We start from the raw sequence: 18,251 nt of genomic DNA, 5'->3' as shown, positions 1-18,251 counted from the left end.
GTTGTCAAGCAAAAATACAGCTCAACAGCAATACTGGGGTAACTTCCAAACTGATATCTAATCAGTGAGAGTGTCAACATCAAGAAAATATTAAGAGTTAGATTTATGATCAAAAAGAGACAGATTCTAAACCTATTTAAGAGTTGTTTTCACTTTTAGTGAGATTCATCAAAAATGTTCATTTTTAAAACAAAGTGACTGAGACTTGACAGGTCTGCTTTGCCATCTGTTGTAAAAATAAGAAGTAACATAGTCTGCAACAAGCCTGGTACTTTGTGACAGGGAGGCGGTGTCACCCGGACACTAAATCCGTTGTGCAAACCTCTATTTCCTGGCGTCACCAATGTGACGCGCCATCTATTGTCGTCACCGTCACGAGCGGCATCGGGTCATCTCCACGGCTGCGATTGATTTTTTCAAAACGATTTTATTACATTTAATTTGAATGTAACAATTGTTTTTACATTTCATATCGAATACGACAGTGCAATTTTAAAATTAATGTAATTTTAGGAAACACGATTGAGCGAACTGACTGACGTGAGAGCGCACGGGCGTCCGCGGTGACGTCAGAGCGTGTCCTGGGCCGCACGTGGAGCGGAGCGGAGCTCGAGCCCAACTGATCGGAGCGAGAGAGGCAGGTAAAGGGGGGGAGGGAGGGAGGGAGGGAGAGGGGCTCGGGTAGAGAGAGGGAGGGAGGGAGAGGGAGGGAGGGAGAGGGAGACTCGGGTAGAGAGAGGGAGGGAGGGAGAGGGAGACTCGGGTAAAGGGAGGGAGGGAGAGGGAGACTCGGGTAGAGGGAGGGAGGGAGAGGGAGACTCGGGTAGAGGGAGGGAGGGAGAGGGAGACTCGGGTAGAGGGAGGGAGGGAGAGGGAGACTCGGGTAGAGGGAGGGAGGGAGAGGGAGACTCGGGTAGAGGGAGGGAGGGAGAGGGAGACTCGGGTAGAGAGAGGGAGGGAGGGAGAGGGAGACTCGGGTAGAGAGAGGGAGGGAGGGAGAGGGAGACTCGGGTAGAGAGAGGGAGGGAGGGAGAGGGAGACTCGGGTAGAGGGAGGGAGGGAGAGGGAGACTCGGGTAGAGGGAGGGAGGGAGAGGGAGACTCGGGTAGAGGGAGGGAGGGAGAGGGAGACTCGGGTAGAGGGAGGGAGGGAGAGGGAGACTCGGGTAGAGGGAGGGAGGGAGAGGGAGACTCGGGTAGAGGGAGGGAGGGAGAGGGAGACTCGGGTAGAGGGAGGGAGGGAGAGGGAGACTCGGGTAGAGGGAGGGAGGGAGAGGGAGACTCGGGTAGAGGGAGGGAGGGAGAGGGAGACTCGGGTAGAGGGAGGGAGGGAGAGGGAGGCTCGGGTAGAGGGAGGGAGGGAGAGGGAGGCTCGGGTAGAGGGAGGGAGGGAGAGGGAGGCTCGGGTAGAGGGAGGGAGGGAGAGGGAGGCTCGGGTAGAGGGAGGGAGGGAGAGGGAGGCTCGGGTAGAGGGAGGGAGGGAGAGGGAGGCTCGGGTAGAGGGAGGGAGGGAGAGGGAGGCTCGGGTAGAGGGAGGGAGGGAGAGGGAGGCTCGGGTAGAGGGAGGGAGGGAGAGGGAGGCTCGGGTAGAGGGAGGGAGGGAGAGGGAGGCTCGGGTAGAGGGAGGGAGGGAGAGGGAGGCTCGGGTAGAGGGAGGGAGGGAGAGGGAGGCTCGGGTAGAGGGAGGGAGGGAGAGGGAGGCTCGGGTAGAGGGAGGGAGGGAGAGGGAGGCTCGGGTAGAGGGAGGGAGGGAGAGGGAGGCTCGGGTAGAGGGAGGGAGGGAGAGGGAGGCTCGGGTAGAGGGAGGGAGGGAGAGGGAGGCTCGGGTAGAGGGAGGGAGGGAGAGGGAGGCTCGGGTAGAGGGAGGGAGGGAGAGGGAGGCTCGGGTAGAGGGAGGGAGGGAGAGGGAGGCTCGGGTAGAGGGAGGGAGGGAGAGGGAGGCTCGGGTAGAGGGAGGGAGGGAGAGGGAGGCTCGGGTAGAGGGAGGGAGGGAGAGGGAGGCTCGGGTAGAGGGAGGGAGGGAGAGGGAGGCTCGGGTAGAGGGAGGGAGGGAGAGGGAGGCTCGGGTAGAGGGAGGGAGGGAGAGGGAGGCTCGGGTAGAGGGAGGGAGGGAGAGGGAGGCTCGGGTAGAGGGAGGGAGGGAGAGGGAGGCTCGGGTAGAGGGAGGGTGGGAGAGGGAGGCTCGGGTAGAGGGAGGGAGGGAGAGGGAGGCTCGGGTAGAGGGAGGGAGGGAGAGGGAGGCTCGGGTAGAGGGAGGGAGGGAGAGGGAGGCTCGGGTAGAGGGAGGGAGGGAGAGGGAGGCTCGGGTAGAGGGAGGGAGGGAGAGGGAGGCTCGGGTAGAGGGAGGGAGGGAGAGAGACTCGGGTAGAGAGAGGGAGGGAGGGAGAGGGAGACTCGGGTAAAGGGAGGGAGGGAGAGGGAGACTCGGGTAAAGGGAGGGAGGGAGAGGGAGACTCGGGTAAAGGGAGGGAGGGAGAGGGAGACTCGGGTAAAGGGAGGGAGGGAGAGGGAGACTCGGGTAAAGGGAGGGAGGGAGAGGGAGACTCGGGTAAAGGGAGGGAGGGAGAGGGGCTCGGGTAAAGGGAGGGAGGGAGAGAGACTCGGGTAGAGAGAGGGAGGGAGAGAGACTCGGGTAAAGGGAGGGAGGGAGAGGGAGACTCGGGTAAAGGGAGGGAGGGAGAGGGGCTCGGGTAAAGGGAGGGAGAGGGGCTCGGGTAAAGGGAGGGAGGGAGAGGGGCTCGGGTAGAGAGAGGGAGGGAGGGAGAGGGAGACTCGGGTAAAGGGAGGGAGGGAGAGGGGCTCGGGTAGAGAGAGGGAGGGAGGGAGAGGGGCTCGGGTAGAGAGAGGGAGGGAGGGAGAGGGAGACTCGGGTAAAGGGAGGGAGGGAGAGGGGCTCGGGTAGAGAGAGGGAGGGAGGGAGAGGGAGACTCGGGTAAAGGGAGGGAGGGAGAGGGAGACTCGGGTAAAGGGAGGGAGGGAGAGGGGCTCGGGTAAAGGGAGGGAGGGAGAGAGACTCGGGTAAAGGGAGGGAGGGAGAGGGAGACTCGGGTAAAGGGAGGGAGGGAGAGGGAGACTCGGGTAAAGGGAGGGAGGGAGAGGGGCTCGGGTAGAGAGAGAGAGGGAGGGAGAGAGACTCGGGTAGAGAGAGGGAGGGAGGGAGAGGGAGACTCGGGTAAAGGGAGGGAGGGAGAGGGAGACTCGGGTAAAGGGAGGGAGGGAGAGGGAGACTCGGGTAAAGGGAGGGAGGGAGAGGGGCTCGGGTAAAGGGAGGGAGGGAGAGAGACTCGGGTAGAGAGAGGGAGGGAGAGAGACTCGGGTAAAGGGAGGGAGGGAGAGGGAGACTCGGGTAAAGGGAGGGAGGGAGAGGGGCTCGGGTAAAGGGAGGGAGAGGGGCTCGGGTAAAGGGAGGGAGGGAGAGGGGCTCGGGTAGAGAGAGGGAGGGAGGGAGAGGGAGACTCGGGTAAAGGGAGGGAGGGAGAGGGGCTCGGGTAGAGAGAGGGAGGGAGGGAGAGGGGCTCGGGTAGAGAGAGGGAGGGAGGGAGAGGGAGACTCGGGTAAAGGGAGGGAGGGAGAGGGGCTCGGGTGGAGGGAGGGAGGGAGAGGGGCTCGGGTGGAGGGAGGGAGGGAGAGGGGCTCGGGTGGAGGGAGGGAGGGAGAGGGGCTCGGGTGGAGGGAGGGAGGGAGAGGGGCTCGGGTGGAGGGAGGGAGAGGGGCTCGGGTGGAGGGAGGGAGGGAGAGGGGCTCGGGTAGAGGGAGGGAGAGGGGCTCGGGTAAAGGGAGGGAGGGAGAGGGGCTCGGGTAAAGGGAGGGAGGGAGAGGGGCTCGGGTAGAGGGAGGGAGGGAGAGGGGCTCGGGTAGAGGGAGGGAGGGAGAGAGACTCGGGTAAAGGGAGGGAGGGAGAGGGAGACTCGGGTAAAGGGAGGGAGGGAGAGGGAGACTCGGGTAAAGGGAGGGAGGGAGGGAGAGGGAGACTCGGGTAAAGGGAGGGAGGGAGAGGGGCTCGGGTAGAGAGAGGGAGGGAGAGAGACTCGGGTAGAGAGAGGGAGGGAGGGAGAGGGAGACTCGGGTAAAGGGAGGGAGGGAGAGGGAGACTCGGGTAAAGGGAGGGAGGGAGAGGGAGACTCGGGTAAAGGGAGGGAGGGAGAGGGGCTCGGGTAGAGAGAGGGAGGGAGAGAGACTCGGGTAGAGAGAGGGAGGGAGGGAGAGGGAGACTCGGGTAAAGGGAGGGAGGGAGAGGGAGACTCGGGTAAAGGGAGGGAGGGAGAGGGGCTCGGGTAAAGGGAGGGAGAGGGGCTCGGGTAAAGGGAGGGAGGGAGAGGGGCTCGGGTAGAGAGAGGGAGGGAGGGAGAGGGGTTCGGGTAGAGAGAGGGAGGGAGGGAGAGGGAGACTCGGGTAGAGAGAGGGAGGGAGGGAGAGGGAGACTCGGGTAAAGGGAGGGAGGGAGAGGGGCTCGGGTGGAGGGAGGGAGGGAGAGGGGCTCGGGTGGAGGGAGGGAGGGAGAGGGGCTCGGGTGGAGGGAGGGAGGGAGAGGGGCTCGGGTGGAGGGAGGGAGGGAGAGGGGCTCGGGTGGAGGGAGGGAGAGGGGCTCGGGTGGAGGGAGGGAGGGAGAGGGGCTCGGGTAGAGGGAGGGAGAGGGGCTCGGGTAAAGGGAGGGAGGGAGAGGGGCTCGGGTAAAGGGAGGGAGGGAGAGGGGCTCGGGTAAAGGGAGGGAGGGAGAGGGGCTCGGGTAAAGGGAGGGAGGGAGAGGGGCTCGGGTAGAGGGAGGGAGGGAGAGGGAGACTCGGGTAGAGGGAGGGAGGGAGAGGGAGACTCGGGTAGAGGGAGGGAGGGAGAGGGAGACTCGGGTAGAGGGAGGGAGGGAGAGGGAGACTCGGGTAGAGGGAGGGAGGGAGAGGGAGACTCGGGTAGAGGGAGGGAGGGAGAGGGAGACTCGGGGAGAGGGAGACTCGGGTAGAGGGAGGGAGGGAGAGGGAGACTCGGGTAGAGGGAGGGAGGGAGAGGGAGACTCGGGTAGAGGGAGGGAGGGAGAGGGAGACTCGGGTAGAGGGAGGGAGGGAGAGGGAGACTCGGGTAGAGGGAGGGAGGGAGAGGGAGACTCGGGTAGAGGGAGGGAGGGAGAGGGAGACTCGGGTAGAGGGAGGGAGGGAGAGGGGCTCGGGTAGAGGGAGGGAGGGAGAGAGACTCGGGTAAAGGGAGGGAGGGAGAGGGAGACTCGGGTAAAGGGAGGGAGGGAGAGGGAGACTCGGGTAAAGGGAGGGAGGGAGAGGGAGACTCGGGTAAAGGGAGGGAGGGAGAGGGGCTCGGGTAGAGAGAGGGAGGGAGAGAGACTCGGGTAGAGAGAGGGAGGGAGGGAGAGGGAGACTCGGGTAAAGGGAGGGAGGGAGAGGGAGACTCGGGTAAAGGGAGGGAGGGAGAGGGAGACTCGGGTAAAGGGAGGGAGGGAGAGGGGCTCGGGTAGAGAGAGGGAGGGAGAGAGACTCGGGTAGAGAGAGGGAGGGAGGGAGAGGGAGACTCGGGTAAAGGGAGGGAGGGAGAGGGAGACTCGGGTAAAGGGAGGGAGGGAGAGGGGCTCGGGTAAAGGGAGGGAGAGGGGCTCGGGTAAAGGGAGGGAGGGAGAGGGGCTCGGGTAGAGAGAGGGAGGGAGGGAGAGGGGTTCGGGTAGAGAGAGGGAGGGAGGGAGAGGGAGACTCGGGTAAAGGGAGGGAGGGAGAGGGGCTCGGGTAGAGAGAGGGAGGGAGGGAGAGGGGCTCGGGTAGAGAGAGGGAGGGAGGGAGAGGGAGACTCGGGTAAAGGGAGGGAGGGAGAGGGGCTCGGGTGGAGGGAGGGAGGGAGAGGGGCTCGGGTGGAGGGAGGGAGGGAGAGGGGCTCGGGTGGAGGGAGGGAGGGAGAGGGGCTCGGGTGGAGGGAGGGAGGGAGAGGGGCTCGGGTGGAGGGAGGGAGGGAGAGGGGCTCGGGTGGAGGGAGGGAGAGGGGCTCGGGTGGAGGGAGGGAGGGAGAGGGGCTCGGGTAGAGGGAGGGAGAGGGGCTCGGGTAAAGGGAGGGAGGGAGAGGGGCTCGGGTAAAGGGAGGGAGGGAGAGGGGCTCGGGTAAAGGGAGGGAGGGAGAGGGGCTCGGGTAAAGGGAGGGAGGGAGAGGGGCTCGGGTAAAGGGAGGGAGGGGGGGGGAAGAGGAGACACACTCGGGTAAAGAGGGGGAGGGGGGGGAAGAGGAGACACACTCGGGTAAAGAGGGGAAGGGAGGGAATGAGGGTTGAGGAGAGAGAGAGGGGGGAGAGGGTGAGGGGGGAGTGAGACTCCGGTAAAGAGGCAGCTTCGGCCGGGGGAGAGGAGTGGGAGTGAGTCTCGGGGGTTGTGCTGCAATTATATGGGGCTCTGATGAGACCACACCTGGAGTATTGTGTGCAGTTTTGGTCTCCTTACCTATGAAAAGATGTCCTTGCCATAGAGGGAGTGCAGCGAAGGTTCACCAGACTGATTCCTGGGATGGCAGGACTGTCGTATGAGGAGAGATTGGGTCAACTCGGCCTGTATTCACTCGAGTTTATGAAGAATGAGAGGGGATCTCATTGAAACGTATAAAATTCTGACAGGGCTAGACAGACTGGATGCAGGGAGGATGTTTCCCCTGGCTGGGGGGCCCAGAACGAGGGGTCACTGTCTCAGGATACGGAGTAGAACATTTAGGACTGAGATGAGGAGAAATTTCCTCACTCAGAGGGTGGTGAACCTGTGGAGTTCTCTACCACAGAAGGCTGTGGAGGCCAAGTCACTGAATATATATAAGAAGGAGCTAGATAGATTTCTGGACACAAAAGTCATCAAGGGGTCTGGGGAGAGAGTGGGAATATGGTATTGAGATAGAGGATTAGCCATGATCATATTGAATGGCGGAGCAGACTTGAAGGGCCGAACGGCCTACTCCTGCTCCTATTTTCTTTGTTCACTAGATTGATTCCTGGGATGAGAGGGTTGTCCTAGGAGGAGAGATTGAGTAAAATGGGCCTATATTCTCTGGAGTTTAGAAGATTCTGAGGGGGCTTGACAGGGTAGATGCTGAGAGGCTGTTTCCCCTTGCTGGAGAGTCTAGAACTCGGGGTCATAGTCTCAAGATAAGGGATCGGCCATTTACCACTGAGATGAGGAAAAATTTATTCACTTGAGGGTTGTGATTCTTTGGAATTCTCTACCCCTGAGGGCTGTGGATGCTCAGTCGTTGAATATATTCAAGATTGAGATCGATAGATTTTTGGACTCTAGGGGAATAAAGGGATATTGCGATCGGGCAGGAAAGTGGAGTTGAGGTCGAAGATCAGCCATGATCTTATTGAATGGCGGAGCAGGCTTGAGGGACCGTAAGGCTCATTCCTGCTCCTATTTCTTATGTTCTTTTGGTGACCAGCTCGGTGGGCCTGGGCCATGGCTGTGTCAAGCTGCAGCGAGTGGAGGACCCTGCGTAGATGGGCCGCCTCTTGCTGGCTGGAAGTGGCACCCACTGCGCTGGTGTGTGGGAGGTGCTACCCTGGGAGACCCTGTCTTCGGTGGATCTGGGGGCCTCTCTGTTGTTGCTGACCCTATGGCCACTGTAAGGTAAAAGGAGGTGGGGGCCAGAGCTATGTGGTTCTGTGCATTTCAGTCATTGGTAGACAGTTGTAGACCAGAGGCTTTCAGACTGGGTTGCGCGGGGGGCTGATGGAACTGCTGCCTGTCACCTGTTTGTTGACATTATTTCTGTTGCTATGAATGAATGTAAAACGGTTGTGGTTATAGCGGTTTTTCTTTGTCTTGTTAACATTGTCTTTCAGAAATTAGGACGGGGGTGGGGGGGGGGGTCTTAATATTTTCAAGGGGTTGTTGGGATTGTGCCAGTATTTACATGGGAGCAATTGGGGGACAGTTTGAACTAGTCGTGTAGGAGGAGGATTTAAAAAAATTATATGTGGTGGTCATAATCACATTAAAGGGATGATACTGAGTTGGCTTTATTTTACAGTGTGAGTTGCATGATAAAACTTCATTTATACCAAAATAAGGCTGATTTATTAATTGTGATTGTGGATATTATAATAGCGAATTATGTATCAAATTCTGAGTGGCTACACATGGGGTATAACTTGAGGTCGGGAATGTGTTACCTGCTGTACATGAAGAAGTTTTGAAATGATGAGAGTGAACATGGACAGTTTACTCAACTGCAAGGTGTATATTGTTTCAGAAAATACCCTGATGCAGTGGTACTCAACTGTGGTCCATTTATTAGAATTGTTAATAAGCCTGGGGTTCAGAGTTCAAGTGGTTCTTTAGTCTAGTAGGAGAATTTGTATTTCCTGTTGCATATGTGGTTGCAGAAGTTGGGTGTCACATTCTACAAAGTGATTAACTTCTTGTTAGAAAGTCATGCAGCCCCCAAAGTGCTTTAAATAGATTTGACAGTAGATGGTCAAGAGTTGCATTATTTTTCATACTAAGGAGACCGCATCAAGAATGAGTGACCATGATGTTATCCATCCACCAATTTAAAGGGAGGAGGAGCAGGCTGCCCAGACTCTAGCTTCCTCTTTAGTCTGGGGCTGGGGATAAAGTCGTGTTCCTTGATGGCTCAATTTGTGGGACACAGATTGCATGGGCCCACTGGCACCAGTAACCATTGATACTAATGGTGAAGGACACTGACACAGGATTAGATATACATTTTAATTGAAGAGCAAAGAGGTGGTGAGTGTATTTCACCTACAGGGTTGCCTTTCGCTTGAACACTATTTTCTGTTCATCTTATTGTTTATTTTTCTCATCTACGGTGATTTGTTTATTAGTAAGAGAGGATATCGGTAAGGGAAAGCAATTAGTGGAGACTCTCTGGTTAGAATTGAGGAATAAGAGAGGACTTAAAACTAATGAGTTGTCTACAGGCCTCCTGATAGCAATGAAGTGGCAGAATGTATTAATTCAGAGATTAGAGAGGCTGGTAGCAAAAGCAGTGTTGTTTTAATGGGAGACTTCAGTTTTCATATAAATTAAGAGCAGAGTAGCTCAAGTTAGAAAGATAGTGAATTTCTTGAGTGCATTCAAGATAGTTTTCTGGAGCAACTCGTTCTAGAACCAAGAGGAGGGCAGGTCATACTAGATTTAGTAATGAGCCAGACTTAGTTAATTGATTCAGGAATTGACCCTTTGGATTGGAAAATTGCAAATATAACTCCATTATTTAAGAAAGGTGAGAGAGAGAAACCAGAAAATTATACACCTGTTATTCTAACATGTGTTGTGGGGAAGTTATTGGAATCTATAATTAAGGCAAGAGTGACTGAGCACTTGAAGAAATTTGAGCTGATTAGAGAAAGCTGACCTGGATTTGTAAAGGGTAGGTCATGTCTAACAAACCTAATTGAATTTTTTGAGGAAGTAACTAAAGTAGTAGACGGGAATGTCTATGGATGTAGTTTATGTGGACTTCCGGAAGGTATTTGATAAGGTTCCACGTAAGAGAATGTTAGCTAAAATTAAAACTTATGGAATTGTAGGCAAATTATTGATCTGATTAGGAGATTGAATCTTTGGAATTCTCTACCTCAGAGGGATGCGGATGCTCAGTTGATAAGTATATTCAAGACTGAGATCGATAGATTTTTGGACTCAAAGGGAATCAAGGCATATGGGGATCGGGCGAGAAAGTGAAGTTGAGGTAGATCATCAGCCATGATCGTATTGAATGGCGAAGCAGGCTCCTGCTCCTATTTCTTATGTTCTTATGGGTTAGGTGGTAGAAGACTACTGTTTCGTGGGGCAGTGGCACCAGTACTGGGGCAGGAAGGAGCTGTACTGTTGGGATGGGCTCCACCTGAACTGGGGTGGGACCAGTGTCCTAGCAGAAAGGATAGAAAGGGCTGTTGATAGTACTTTAAACCTGTAAGATCGGGGGGGGGGGAGTGAAGGGGGATCTGGTGAAGATAACATAAGTCTGAAGAAAAAATAGGAAATGAGAGTAAAGGTCAGACCAAGGGAAGGAATAAGGGTAACAAATAGACAGGGAACAAATACAGTTATAGAACATAAGTACAAAATGACTGTTAAAAATAGTGAGGGGACCAATTACTAAAAACAAATTATTTTGCCTGTACAGCAATGTGCACAGCATCCGAAACAAAACAGGGGAACTGGAGGCAATAATTCATAGCGAGGAGCCAGATGTGGTAGGGATAACTGAAACATAACTAAATAAGGAGCAGGACTGGCAGTTAAATATTGCAGAATATAACTTATTTAGAAAGGATAGGGAAGGAAGGGGGGTGTGGGATAGCTGTACTAATTAGAGACATCATAATGGCAATAGACGAAAGGGACATAAGTTATAAGATAGAAACAGAATCCATATGGACTGAGACAAAGGATAAGAAGGGATTGATCACGTTAATAGGATATTCTACAGACCACCTAATAGTGGAAAGGAAGTGGGGTTAAAATATGCAGACAAATCTATGAAATTATTGAAAAAGCATTGAATATTAATCATGGGAGATTTCAACTACCCTCAAATAAACTGGAAAGAAGAGGTAGGGAAAAGGGAATGGTATTTTTACAGTATGTACAGGACTCCTTTCTTACCCAGTATGTGAGAAGCCCAACAAGTAATGGGAAATGACCAGAGCAGATAAGAGAAGTAGGCATAGTGGAACATCTAGGCAATAGCGATCATAACATAAGGTTTAAAATAATGATTAGAAAAAAACTAATTTTGAGGGGTTGAGAATGGAACTGGAGAAGGTAAATTGGAATTTTTATTTGACAGGTAGAGATAGTGGGAAATATTAAAAAGGGGCATAAGTAACATTTAAGATAGAAACAGAATCCAAAGGATAAGAAAGATTGATCATGTTAATAGGTATTTTCTACAGGCCATCTAATAGTGGAAGGGAAGTGGAGAATGAAATATGTAGACAAACCTATGAAATGAATAAAAAAACATTGACTAATAATCATAGGAGACTTCAACTACCCCCAAATAAACTGACAACAAGAGGTAGGGAAAGGGGAAAAGGGAATGAAGTTTGTACAGGACTCCTTTCTTACCTAGTATGTGAGACGCTCAACAAGGGAGGAATCACTGCTGGATTTGATAATGGGAAATGAACCAGAGCAAATAAGAGAAGTAAGCATAGGGGAACATCTGGGCAATTGCAATCGTAACATAATAAGGTTTAAAATGAATGAGAAAGACATAAGTAAGACAAAGACCAAAGTAATAGATTGAAAAAAAGCTAATTTTGAGGGGATGAGAATGTAACTAGAGCAGTTAAACTGGAAAAAATGTTGACAGAGATAGAACAGTAATGAGAAGTATTTAAAACAGCGATCAAGAGTTCAGGAGAAATATGTTCCTCTTAAAAAGCAAGAACATACTAGCCAATAATGAAAACACCATGGATGAACAAAGAGATATGGGTAATATTGAAACTGATGGAATTATTTAAGTACATAGGCACTAAAGGCGCGGATGACAAAAGGGAATACGAAGAGGTTAGGAAAGAAGTCAAAAAAATAATTAGGAAAACAAAGGAACTACAAAATTAAATTATCAAGGAATAGAAAAAGAAATAGTAAAGTATTCTACAGACACATAAAGAACAAAAGTAAAATCAGAATAGGTAAAGGGCCACTAAGGGATGCACAAGATAAACTCACAGGTAATGACAGCAAAATGGCAGAAATACTGAATAGTTACTTTGCCTCAGTATTTACCAGGGAGACAAATAAGGTGGGCATGACATTAGAAGAAGATATTAAAACATTTAAGATAGAAAGGGGGGAGATAATTGATAAATTAATCAAACTTAGAGAGGATAAAACCTCTGGTCCGGATGGATTGCATCCGCGAATATTAAAAGCAGTTAGGGAGGAGATAGCAGAGGCACTATTACATATATATAAAAATCAATTTGAAAAGGGAATAGTGCCAGAAGACTGGCAGAGAGCTAATGTTATTCCTATATTTAAAAAGGGAGATAGAACAAGTCCAGGTAACTATAGACCAGTTAAACGTCGGTGGTAGGAAAGATAATCGACTCTTTACTCAAAGATGTAATAGGAAAACATCTAGAAACCGAAAATGTAATAAAGAATAGTCAGCACGGATTTCAGAAGGGAAAGTCATGCTTGACCAACCTTATTGAATTCTTTGAAGAAGTAACAAAGAGTAGACAAGGGTAATGTAGTAGATGTAATATTTTTGGATTTTCAAAAGGCCTTCAATAAGGTATTGTAGACTCGTGACTAAGGTCAGAGTGTGTGGAGTCAGGGGGACAAGGAGCAGAATGGATAGTAAGTTGGCTACAAAACAGAGCATGGGGGTTAAGGGTAGCTACTCAGACTGGCAAAAGGTGGGAAGTGGTGGTCCACAGGGATCGTTGCTGGGACCACTGTTCACAATTTACATTAACAAATTGGATTTGGGAATTGGAAGTACAATTAAAAAATTTGCGGATGACCCCAAATTTGGGGGGGTGTTAATACAAATGTGGGGGGCTTGATCAAGAAGTTTGCAGATGATACAAAAATTGGCCGTGTGGTTGATAGTGAGGAGGACAGCTGCAGACTGCAGGAAGATATCAATGGACTAGTCAGGTGGGCAGAAAAGTGGCAAATGGAATTCAATCCAGAGAAGTGTGAGGTAATGCATTTGGGGAGGGCAAACAAGGCAAGGGAGCACATAATAAATGGGAGGATACTGAGAGGCGTAGAGGAACAAAGGGACCTTGGAGTGCAAGTCTACAGATCCCTGAAGGTAGCAGGACAGGTAGATAAGATGGTTAAGAAGGCATGCGGGATACTTTCCTTTATTAGCCTAGGCATAGACTTCAAGAGTAGGGAGGTTATGCTAGAACTGTATAAAACATTGATTAGGCCACAGCTTGAGCATTGCGTACAGTCCTGGTCACCACATTACAGGAAAGATGTGATTGCACTAGAGGGGGTACAAAGGAGATTTTGCCAGGGCTGAAGAATTTTAGCTATGAGAAAGGCTGCAGTTGTTTGGAACAAAGGAGGCTGAGGGGAGATTTAATTGAGGTATATAAAATTATGATGGAACTAGATAGAGTGGATAGGGAGGACCTATTTCCCTTAGCAGAGGGGTCAGTGACCAGGGGACATAGATTTAAAGTAATTGGTAGAATGATTAGAGAGGAGCTGAGGAGAATTTTTTTCACCCAGAGGGCGGTGGGGGTCTGGAATTCACTGCCTGAAATGGTGGTAGAGGCAGAAACCCTCAACTCATTTAAAAAGTACTTGGATGTGCACTTGACGTGCCGTAACCTACAGGGCTTACGGACCAAGTACTGGAAAGTGGGATTAGGCTGGATAGCTCTTTTTCGGCCGGCACAGACACGATGGGGTGAATGGCCTCCTTCTGTGCCGTAACTTTCTATGATTCTATGAAAGGAAGAATACGTCAAAATGCAAGAAGACATTAATAAACTTGCAGAGTGGGTGTGTAATTGGCAAATGAATTTCAACATAGATAAATATGAGGTAGTGCATTTTGGCACTAAGAATAAGGAGGCCACATACTGCTGGGATAATAAGAATCTAAATGGGCTAGAGGAGCAAAGGAATCTTGGGTTACAGATACACAAATCACTAAAAGTAGCGACGCAGATTAATAAGGCCGTAGAAAAGGCAAACCAGCACTGGGGTTCATTTCTAGAGGGATAGAATTGAAAAGCAGAGAAGTTATGTTAAACATGTATGGAACCTTGGTTAGACCACACTTGGAGTACTGCGCACAGTTCTGGTCTCCATATTATAGAAAGGATAGCGAGATCTTAGAGAGGGTGCAAAGAAGATTTACAAGGATGATGCCAGAACTGAGAGGATATACTTATCAGGAAAGACTGAGCAGGTTGGGGCTCTTTTCTCTAGAAAAGAGAAGGCTGAGGGGTGACCCGATAGAGGTCTTTAAGATAATGAAAGGGTTTGATAGGGTAAGTGTAGAAAAAATGTTTCCACTTGTGGGGGAGTCCAAATCTAGAGGTCATAAACATAAAATAGTCGATAATAAATCCAATAGGGAATTCAGGAGAAACTTTACCTAAAGAGTGGTAAGAATGCAATGCGCTACCATGAGGAGTAGTTGAGGCAAATAGGGGAAGCTAGATAAGCACATGAGGGAGAAAGAAATGGAAGGATATGCTGATAGGGTTAAATGAAAGAGGGAGGAGGATCGTGTGGAGCATAAACCAATTCTGCCGAATGACCTGTTTCTGTGATGTAGTTTCGATGTAACTCGATGTAAAACAGCGTAGGGATAATGGAATTAATTGGAAGGAAATGACTAGTGGTGTCCCACAAGGATCTATGCTGGGGCCTCAACTATTCACTCTATTTATTAATGTGTTAGATAACACAATAGAGAGCCATGTATCCAAGTTTGCCATGACACAAAGATTGGTGGCATAGTAAGTAGTTTAGACGGGACCATAAAATTACAAAGAAACATTAATAGACTAAGTGAGCGGGCAAAACTGTGGCAGATAGATTTCAACGCAAGTAAGTGTGAGGTCATCCATTTTGGACCAAAAAAGGATAGATCTGAGTTATTTTTAAACAGTGAAAAGCTAGGAACAGTGGAGGTCCAAAGAGATTATAGGGTCCGTGTACACGATCACTAAAATGTAAGTCAGGTACAAAAAATAATCAAAAAGACTAATGGAATGTTAGCCTTTATATCTAAAGGGTTAGAATATAAAGGGGAGGAAGTTTTACTGCACCTATACAAAGCCCTTGTTAGGCCACATTTGGAGTACTGTGCACAGTTCTGGGCAACGCACCTTAGAAAGGATATATTGGCCTTGGAAAGAGTGCAGCGCAGATTCACCAGAATGTTACCATGGTTCTAATGGTTAGATTATGAGGGATTACATAAACTAGGCTTGTATTCCCTAGGATAAAGAAGGTTAAGAGGTGATTTGATTGAGGTTTTTAGGATTTTTGAAAGGAATTGATAGGGTAGAGAAACGTTTTTCGCTGGTGGGGGAGTCTAGAACAAAGGGACATAACCTTAAAATCAGAACCAGGCCATTCAGGTCACCCGCAAAGGGTGGTAGAAGTATGCAACACTCTCCCACAAAAAGCAGTAGATGCTAGCTCAGTTAATAATTTTAAATCTTGAGTTCGATCTATTTTTGCAAGCCAAGGGTATTGAGGGATATGGAGCAAAGGTGGATGGATGGAGTTAAGATACAGATCAGCCATGGTCTCATTGAAGGGTGGAACAGGCTCGAGGAGCTGATTGGCCTACTCCTGTTCCTATGTATCACTGGATTTGTTTCTATTTACATCAGTGTCCATTTCTGTACTGACAGAACAGCAATACAGTAGCCCCATCACCAAGACCGCCCCGCCTCAGCTTATCTGCTGCTGAAACCCTCATCCATGCCTTTCTAGACTCGACTATTCCAATGCCGTCCTGGCTGGCCTCCCATCTTCCACCCTACATAAACTTAAGCTTATCCTAAACTCTGCCAGCCGTATCCTAACTCGCACCAAGTCCCGTTCTCCCATCACCCCTGTGCTCACTGACCCTCATTGGCGCTCGGTCCGGGAACGCCTCAATTTTAAAATTCTCATCCTTGTTTCCAAATCCCCCCATGGCCTCGCCTCCTCCAGCCCTACAACCTTCCAATATCCCTGCGCTGCTCCAATTCTTGCCTCTTGCGCATCCCTGATTTTCATCACTCCACCATTGGCGGCTGTGCTTTCAGCTGCCTAGGCTCTAAGCTATGGAATTCCCTCCCTAAATCTCTCCGCCTCTCTTCCTTCTTTTAAGTTGCTCCTTAAAATCTACCTCTTTGACCAAGCTTTTTCACTTGTCCTACTATCTCCTTATGTGGCTCGGTGTCAAATTTTGTTTAACACTCCTGTGAAGCACCTTGGGACGTTTTACTATGTTAAAGGTGCTATATAAATGCAAGTAGTTGTTGTCATGACATCCCCCACATTGTCCTTCACTTGCTGCCCCTACCAAGCTTGGCCTAATGTGACTCCAGTCCACACTATGTGGTTGACTCTTAATACCCTCTGAAGTGACCCAGCAAGCCATTTAGTTGTTCAAGCTGTTTGATAAAGGTGGCCCTCCACCATCTTGTGGCAATTAGGGATGGGCAATAAATGTGGCTGTGTCAGCTTTGCTCACAGCCTGAGAACAAATAAAATTAAGAACCACAAAAGTGTAAGTAGTTTCCTATGCAGGTGAAGCCTGAGATGTGTAACAGCTACAAACGTCTGTGCTCCCCTGCAGTTCTCCACTCCACACCAGCTCTGCCCTTTGTCCTAGCTGTAACTGTAGCAATGTCCCTGCTCCAGGTGCAGTGTTCTGCCCTGCAGGTCCTGTGGTCTGGTTATGTATCTTGATCCATCATTTGAGTAGTCCAGACATAGAATGTGTTTTTTGTTTAGTGTATGTATAGAATTGTAATAAAATATGTGCCTTTCCCCATTGTTGTTAGTATATCTTATTATAGCATCACCAGTGTATACTAGTATAGTTAAGCTTTCTGATTTTAGGGGTAAACCTGATAATTGCCCATGCAACCCAAAGAGGATTCCAAAATTATGGTAAAATTTCCTGATAATGTTTATGTTGGTACTTTGCTGTGACCCATATAGCCACCGTTTCTGTTTTGAGAAGAATGCACTTCATCTTTTTGTACTAACAGGCATCAGCGATGGGAAGTGTTCCCTCCGTTGCCTGTATCTTGTGCAGGAGTCTCACGGGGAAGGGCATACTAAGGATGCAGTTAATGATGCACACTTTCAGAATTGTTTTGCTGATTAAATGTGAAAGTTTTCTGGTTATAGTTTTTCATACTTTACTCAAAAAAAAAGCGTGCATGGCCTGATATTTATTTGACAGAATTCAGGGGAAATAATACTAGAATATCAGAAGACCTATGCAGGTTGGAATTCATAGAAATAATCATTTATGAACTTTTATCCTCCCTCCTCATTTTTATCTGATGCTGTGCAAATTGTTCTTGCTTTTACTGTGTACTGATCAGATTTTCTTTTTGATTTGCGTATATTTACTATTCATGTTGGGGTTATTTATCAGAAAAATGGCTGGTTACTTATTTGAATTAATATATTTGAGTTACAGTTTTTTTTAGTGTTTTTGTTTATTTCACTAATCATCATTTGATTAAATGTACGAAAGTTTCAGTACTTGAGTTTTCAGAGAAATCCAGACCAAGGAAGCTTATGTTTCTGGCTAGTGGGTTAGAGTTGCCCTCATGTTGCACTGATTGTTGTTCTCCCTTTCCTTTCAAATTTCATAAAGGTGCAATTTGCAAATCTGATTAAATGATTCTATTAGCAAAAACTGAATTCTCAGCTGCATTACAAATTTAGAAATAGCTGTGGGCTGTTGGAAAAGAGGTACGGTAATTCATCTTTCCCATTGAGGTCAAATGTTGATTTTCAGTTGTCTAGTTCACAAGAGTGAAATGTAATGTTTTTATTTGTTTTTTTGCCTCTATGATCAGATTCCATGCTTTTTAAAAAAAAATTAATGTTCTTCCGTAGCATTGCAAAGCATCACACTTTTCCATCAGGTCTGCTGAAGCATAGACCAGCGCTGTAACAATTTCAATTGTCCTTGCAGGTTTCTTGAGGTGGTGCGTGATCATGGTGGTTGAAGGTAAAAAGTTTTCCGGGAAAGGTAGAAATGCACCACCTGGAAAGGGCAAATTTAAAAAGTTTAAAGGATCTAAAAATGTTGCATCAGGTAAGACCTTGATATCATTGGAATATAATTCACTAGAATACAATACGTACAACAACTGTCTCGTAGTTTTAATCCAGAATTGAAACTTCAGTCTCCTCCCACATCCTGTTACTATTTTAGTAAACTATAATGGTCAGCTACTGTGCTGGTCTTAAAAGTGAGCTCTCCACATAGCAACGTAAAGCTTTCCTCATATTCACAAGGGAGGTGCAGATGATTGAGTTAAGTGCTATTAAAGCAAAGCTATTTGTCTCGGAAAAATCCACTGGCAGAAACAGTGGATCTGTCGGTCAGGAATAAACAAACAATGTGGTTGGCATGGTCTTTTATTTCAAATGTGTACTCCCATTTTTCAGCTCCTGTTTGCCATTGTCTATTTCTTCAGCCATGGACCCAAATTCGAAGTGTATCACTCAAAACATACCTTATTGCTCATTTCTCCGTCAATTTCTGCACCCCTCAAAAACTTACTACCATTAC

General features: G+C 49.3%; 1 protein-coding gene across 2 annotated transcripts in view; it reads left to right on the top strand.

Annotated features, from left to right (window-relative positions):
* Positions 1–460: 460 nt before the first annotated feature.
* The window catches only part of pum3 (pumilio RNA-binding family member 3), a 54,957-nt gene continuing 37,166 nt past the window's right edge, over positions 461–18,251 (top strand). Inside the window, exons 1-2 of one of the 2 annotated variants that reach the window (XM_067983282.1) lie at positions 461–637; positions 17,649–17,771. In XM_067983282.1, the coding sequence (XP_067839383.1) occupies positions 17,672–17,771 (100 nt within the window). In that variant the 5' untranslated portion in view covers positions 461–637; positions 17,649–17,671. Of the gene's footprint in view, positions 642–17,648; positions 17,772–18,251 lie in introns of both variants that reach the window. The other variant, XM_067983283.1, reaches the window with a different exon arrangement.

Source organism: Heptranchias perlo, chromosome 4 (assembly GCF_035084215.1).
Source record: "Heptranchias perlo isolate sHepPer1 chromosome 4, sHepPer1.hap1, whole genome shotgun sequence".
In the NCBI taxonomy this organism is placed as follows: Eukaryota; Metazoa; Chordata; class Chondrichthyes; order Hexanchiformes; family Hexanchidae; genus Heptranchias; species Heptranchias perlo.
This window is presented reverse-complemented; position numbering and strand designations above follow the sequence as displayed.